At 38.9% G+C, this 7,320-nt stretch overlaps 1 protein-coding gene across 1 annotated transcript in view; it reads right to left on the bottom strand.

Annotated features, from left to right (window-relative positions):
* Positions 1 to 461: 461 nt before the first annotated feature.
* Positions 462 to 7,320, bottom strand: part of pde4a (phosphodiesterase 4A, cAMP-specific) — a 58,735-nt gene continuing 51,876 nt past the window's right edge. The window contains exon 15 of the mRNA XM_058378012.1: positions 462 to 4,093. Within this exon, the coding sequence (XP_058233995.1) occupies positions 3,617 to 4,093 (477 nt within the window). The 3' untranslated portion in view covers positions 462 to 3,616. The remainder of the gene's footprint in view (positions 4,094 to 7,320) is intronic.

The raw sequence follows: 7,320 nt of genomic DNA, 5'->3' as shown, positions 1-7,320 counted from the left end.
TGATTTGTTGCTCATGTTGCTGTGACAGATACATTGCTGCAGTGACGACATCTCAGAACCAGCAAGCATTTGAGGGCCAGGTGTCCTTTTGGCAGCATCACCAATCAACTGAAGGGTAGGCTCAGTATTTCTCTAAACTGATGAAGTCATATGTACACATGGAGGATTTGACAACATTAGTAATTCGAACGAAAAAAAGTTTGAACAAAGCGTGTACATTGCTGCTCTGCAATTTGTCACAAACCAAAACATTTCTTGCCTCATTTGTTAAAAATCATCCTTTATTTGTATTTTGAACACACTTTACAGTACTGAACAGTGAAACGAAAGAAAAATATACTGATATATATTTATATATTTGTTTTTTTTATATTTTATATATATATATATATATATATATATATATATATATATATATATATATATATATATATATATATATATATATATATATATGCTTATTAAATGCATTTTATTCACAAAATGACACCTCAGTTCTCTCAGAGGACAAACCTTCATAAAAATAATATAATATAAAATAACTTGGACACATTATACACATTACAGCAACATCATTTACAAATATTACAATCATTGTGTTTTGTTTTTTTCTCTTTATAATATCATCATTTATTAACAAGTAACATATTGTTTAAAGCCCAGAGAGTCATTCCATAAAGGATTCTCATTAGAAGAAAGTGACTTAAAGTACAAATAAACCCTTTTCTACTCAAGCCACAATCTTTATCAAATCAGCCTGTCACAGACTGTTCCATGAAAAACACCTTCAGTAAAACTACTGTAAATCTCATGACTACCAGCCTCTACGGATTATTACTGCAGAGTAGTTCTTCTTTTTTTTTTCATCAGGTTGCAGGGAGAGAGTGCCGGTATGGACGAAAAGTTTGGGATCAAGCCATGAGAAGTGCTTACCTTGTGCAAGTGTTATTGTATCCCTTTAAAAGAATAAATCTACACACTGTTTAACCTAGACCAACCACCTCACAACCCAAAATAAAGTGCAGGTTTTTTAATTCACAAATGATTAGGCTGCCCTCAAACAAAACTAAAATATAAAACAGTTTGTGACTGTAGGATTTGTTTAATCCTTAAAAAAAGTAAGGTTCAGGGAATGAGTGTGTAGGGGTTGTTTTTTTCTGCAAAGTTCAACCATTCAAATACATTTTTATTACAACTAAACATAATAAGCGGTCAGTGACAATGAGAAATTCAAAGTGATTTTTAAATATACAGACCGACAAATACAATATATACAAAATAAGCAGTGATAAGTCTAATATTTATATTGTCTTGTAATTAATTCTTCAATATCACAATCACCAACCAGCATGATACAAAAATAAAAACTGTACACAAACTGTCCAAAGAAAACTTTTCCTTTTGATATTCAAAAAGAATGGCAGCAAGTAATTAATTTCTTTATAAGAAACGATTGCTACAGTATTGTGTTAAAATGGCAAGAAGTATTTGTTTGCTTAAGAGCTTGCCTCATTAACTAAAAGCCACAAACAGAAGCATTTTCTTTTGTAACATACACAAATGTATGTGGGGATGTCATCAATTCAGAAAACAGATCAACTTCCCTTGGGGTTACAAGCCTATAATCCACCAATTAGATGCCAGTTAACCTCTAGGCAAGCTTATTACAAACCGTCCACCAAGGTACCAAAGCCATAACATCACATGCATTGTTTTATTTACTCACTCACCCAAGCATTTTGTTACCTTATTTGTATTGGTGTAACCTCAAAGTTCTGTTGCAACAGGCACACACTTGAAGCTAAGGTACTGACCAGCAGAAACCAGCTTGTCCCCACATCCACAGAGAAGTTTTCTCACAAAATACCCACAATTTCCCAGTCAACTGTTACATTCAGAGTCACAGACAACCCATTATTTTGATGTAGGCTAACTGCAACTTAGATTCAAAGACTCTGGTGAACATAAATATGACCCTTTCACGCTGACATATGTATTATGTTAGATAGACGTATTCGAATAATCATGGGTTATTCTATGAAAATAGCTAATATTAATATTAATGCAGACAAAACAGTTGACATTTGACAAGGAGTACAGACAAAACACAAATATTCTAGGATCTCTCATGAGCCTCAGGACAGTCAGCATAGTGCCACATACAAAAACCCTGCAGTGTTAAGGCATAAAAACATCAAACTTAATAATGGCTGCATGTGACTCCCTGTGCTCAGTTCCACTGGAGCAGTTGTGACTCTCTACCAATCACACCCCTCAGCCAAGGTATTAGTTACCACCCGTTCCTTTGGTAAGCCAAAATGGAAAAGATTATTGGCTGTGATGAAGCATGGCTGCATTATATGAGCGGGTGAAAGTGAATCTGTGCTGCTATTGACAGGATTCTGTGATTTCCACTCTTTTCACAGGACCATCCTGAAATGTAATTCAAAAGAAGGCAAAATCATAAATTCCGAAGAATAACATGGCTTATTCTCAAAAAGTGACTATCCTTGTTTGCATTAAACATGATAGGAGACAGTAGACCATGAGCAACTCCCATGGCTAGTTCCTTAATTCAGTCCCTAAAATGTTCGACAATAACGGAAGCAACCAAGGAAGACCTTACATAATAAAATGAGGTTTTCAACACGATAACAGAAAGGCTTCCAACATACACACAAATCATGCACAACAGAGAGAGAGAGAGAGAGAGAGAGAGAGAGAGCTTAAAACAAGCAACAATCAAGAAATGAAGACAAAATTAGACCACTATCCCACGATGCATTGCTTCACGGCAGCTCCAGAGCTGAAGCTGGTGGTTCAGAAAGGCACGTGGCCATCTCGCACTGGTAGCACTCCTGGTAAAGGGAAAAAAGGGGCCAGACCTGCACCACAGGTCCAGTCTTGTGCCACTTGAACTCCACTTCCCCGTCCTCCTGCCTCCAAAGCAGCAGCCGAAGCCTCTGCCTCTGTGCAGCAGGTGTCCTTACAGCTTTATTTCCGACAGAAATGGAAAATAAGTCACTCTGATTTAACTAATCGTGTAATTTCTGAGGATTTCAGTCTCTGTTAAGAATGCGTTAAAAGCTGTTTCTGAGCAATAAGACTACTACTGAGATGGAAAATTGTTGGTATTCCTTTTAAGATGGCTTTTTCCAAAGAGATCCCAAATCCCTTCAAAGTTCCCCCAGGTGTGTGTACATATCTTTAGTGATTTGATTATACTGAAACTGTGGCTGTGTGGGTATGCATGTTTATGTCTAAATGTTTAAATGCGCATGGTGTATGGGGATCTACCAAATTTCCAGAGTGCTACATGGTCTAAATGGCCCATTCGAAACACCACTAAAACTGTATTCCACCATGCAGACTCTTACCTTCTGCTAGAAAGGGGCCCAGCACCCATTCCAAATCTACAGTTGCTGTGTGAATTACTTCTCTGATAATATTATATTCTTCCCTTTTTTGAAAAATAAAATAAAACATTTATTGAGTTGGTGCAGAAATATTGTTTTGTTCATGGTATGGCCATGAAGACGAGGGTAAGGTACAGAGAAAAAGAGAGTTCTCATGGGACCACCTGCACTCCTGCGATATTCCTGACAGCTACTGTGCCTCACGTATCCTCAGCAGGGGAGAAAGATGACTCTTCTTCCTCCTCTGCCTCCTCTACTGGACTTCCATCTGAATGTCTTTCCTCATCTTCTTCCTCCACCACTGACTGAACCTGCAGTCGCCTCCTCCCCCCTCTCTCTACTGCTACTTCCTCCTCTCCACCACCATCATCCTGTCCTCCCCCAGGACTCTCCCCTTCCATCAGCTCCTTTGGCACCTCCTGCACACCTATATGATTGTGGTTGGGCCCAGCCTCCTGATCTGGCTCACTTTCCAAGGTAAGCTGGAATTGAAACTTGTCTGTGCAAGAGTCAAGCTCGTTGTCGCCGATTGGAGGGGGTGAGGGGCTCTGGGGGATAGTGCTCTGGTACCAGTCCCGGTTGTCCTCAAGGGTGTCCAGGATTTCCTGAGCGTCAGGGTGCACTAGGTCACCCCAGGTCTCCCACAGAGGGTGCACAATGTAATCAATAAAGCCCACCTAGAGATACGAGATAAGAAATAAGGTGGGTTATGAGGTTATGTGCTTAGTTCGAGTTGAGCAAACGTCAGCTAGCATGAGGGTATAGCTGATCTCTTTGTAATCTTTTATAGTGCTGAAACTGGTGTTACAATGTATTAGTTCACATCATTAGAAATTGAAATGTACAGTAAAATTTGGATTATTAAACCTCATTCACTAGTTTGGGTATCTAGTTTATGCCATTTTTCTCAATTCCAGGATCAGACTGAGAAAATGAGGCTCTCAGAAAGCTCCCCAAATCCCAACTCCTGAAAACCAATAACCATTCAGAGATCAAAGTGAACTGTGGATCATGAATATTTCATTTACATAATTACAAAAATGGGGTCATTACCAAATAAGTTTTCCTTTACTGTCCATCAGTTTTCTGATATTGCCTTGTTGTCCTTGGAGGTACTCAAATTACTTTTTAATGTTTATATGAACAGAGCACTATATGAGCACTGATGCATTGATCGACGAAACTCATTGGCTGGTAAGGATTTGCGCTTAGGTTAAGAAGAAATAAAACATAGTGGACAGGGTTGGATGTCTACTGGCTGATATATGACTAAAATAAAAACTTTTCAAAAACACAGAGCCTCTGTTATCACCAAGCACACCGCACTGACCAACAAGTCTAGCCCTTATTGTTACTAATTTGTATGTCTTAAAGTAGACTTAAAGGTCCCTTCAACAAATAAAAAGATATTCGACCTTACTGTGACCATTCCAAAATCTAATCTGCTGGTAACAAAGATACTTCCATAACCATTCCACATTCCAACATTCAACCACTTACTTTTGAGATACTAAAGAGAATCTCAGACACATGCCTGGTGCTTTCAAGTAGACCTTATTTTGTTAGTGTTACAATTCTGATTAGCTATTTCTTACTTAGCTAGATTTACATTTAATGTGTAGTTATTCCCTGCCTGCACATTAAAGTGACACTTACATCTCATTCTTTCTGCTAGAAAGCCTGTGGCTATGTGACTACAGGTGGAGTGTGTTAGCTTGTTCGCTGCTTTGTCAGCTGGATTCTGGCTAATACACAGCCAAACGACAGACCCTTTATTCTCTTCACTTGGTTGGTTAGTCTGCTGTGTCTGTCCCTTAAATGCTGAAATTATGAACAAGCAATGTGCTCAATACTACCATCTACATGACACAGTGTTTTACTCTGAGATGCTCTGTGCTGACTTCATGGCTGTCATGCTATGCTTAGTTCCCAGATTTGGACCCTGAATTTCTCAAGTTCAAAATTACCCCATGGACAAAAAGCTTAGAAAAACAAAGTCTCAGTTACATTCTAGGGAACATACCAACTTGGCAATAGACACAGCTGAAATTAGTGACTTAGGACCACATCTCTGAGGCTCATGTCCTTCAGCAGAGAACTCATTATAGACTAGTGATTAGTCATACTTCTCTTGCTCCTCTGGGGTGTGTGAGTTTACAGCCATGTCTAGGAGATTCTTCTAAACTTGCAGCAGATTATTTAATCACCAAGTTCAACTCCAGTCTCAGAAATGTCTGCAAATGGAGCTGGGTTGGCCAACTTGCACATGCTGCAGACAGGATCTAGATTAACCGAGTCAAAACAGCAACCCACAGAACCAAAAATTTACAGTGTGTCAGTGCAAGACATGCTGAGGGAACATCTGTCTTGTTCCTGCCCTTAAACTCTCAAGAATTTTCAAGAATTAATCTTGAAAAGCCAAAGCATGTACTGCTGAGTGTACACAGGGTAGAAGTACAGTTGTGCATGTGCTTAACAGTGATTAATCATCATATCATGATCTCAACATCTCAACAACAAACATGGAAACTGCACAAAAATGAGGACATGAATAATCACCCCATGTAACCACACACCTTTCTGGCATAATCCCAGGTGTGGAAAACACTTAAGTCGAAACAAAAAACCAAGAATCGTACCAATTTTTCTTCTGCAGTGATTTTTTTATTCCACACAGTCTACAGTGCTACAGTCCCCTCCAAAATTATTGGAACACCAATGCCAATGCAGTTGGTTTTTGTGCTGTACATGTAAAATATTTGGATTTAAGGTCATAAGATGGATATTAGAAGATTAGGAGTGCAGCTTTTATTTGCGATATTTACATCTAGATGTGTTAAACAACATCACACAGAACCTTTTGAATCAGACCATCCAATTGTTCGTGTGAGCAAAAGTATTTGAACAGTTTTTACTATGACTGACTATAACCCTGACTCATTAACATCACCAAACTGTCATATTCTTCTTCTGCGACGTTTTTTACAGGTTTGTACTGCAGTTTGTTTCAGTTGTTTTGTGTTTTGTTGGGTTTTTCATTCGGTCACCTCTTCAGGAGATCAAATGCTGCTCAGTTGTGTTCTGGTCTGCTGATTGACTTGTCCAGTCTAAAACCTTCCACTTTTCCCCTTAATGAACTCTGTGCTTTGGATCATTGTCTTACTGCATGATGAAGTTCCTCCCATTCACCTGGGTGTATTTCTCTGTAAATTATCAGACAGAATATTTCTGTACCATCATGAGGTCCATCATTGATAAAGATTAGTGAAAATGTTCCATAAGCAGTCATGCAACTCCAAGTCATGACACTACCACCACCATGTTTCACAGATGTTTTGGATCATGAGCAGATCCTTTCTTTCTCCACACTTTGGTACATCTTGGTTCCAGTGCTTGTGTGTCTCATCTCTGTAGTTCTTTGTGAATTTCAATCAGACCTTCTGCTGATGAGTGGATTATATCTTGTGGTGTGGTGTCTATATTTTGGCCCTCGAAGGCTTCTTCAAACGGTGGATTGTGAGACCTTCACCACTGTCTTGTGGAGGTTGTTGGTGATGTCACTGTTTTTTTTGGCACAGCTCTCACAATGTTACTGTCATCAGCTGCTGTTGTTATTTTCCATGGTTGACTACTTCGATGTTTGGTTGTTATTACACCAGTGGTACGAATTGTTGTATTGTTTATACCCAGCGCTTATGCAATGCTTCTGATTGATTTTCTTTCTTTTCTCAGCTTTAAAATGGCTTGCATTACACCCATAGACAGCTCTCAGATTTTCATGTTGGTTTATTCTGTCATCTTCACAACATGGGCTTAGTCAGGAGTAGGCATTCAAGAGCTATTTATTGTTTAAACCATCAGTCTAACAGGACACACACCTGGGCAACACAAAACACCTTGTCAG

The sequence above is a fragment of the Hemibagrus wyckioides genome, linkage group LG24, assembly GCF_019097595.1.
Source record: "Hemibagrus wyckioides isolate EC202008001 linkage group LG24, SWU_Hwy_1.0, whole genome shotgun sequence".
Lineage (NCBI taxonomy): Eukaryota > Metazoa > Chordata > Actinopteri > Siluriformes > Bagridae > Hemibagrus > Hemibagrus wyckioides.
This window is presented reverse-complemented; position numbering and strand designations above follow the sequence as displayed.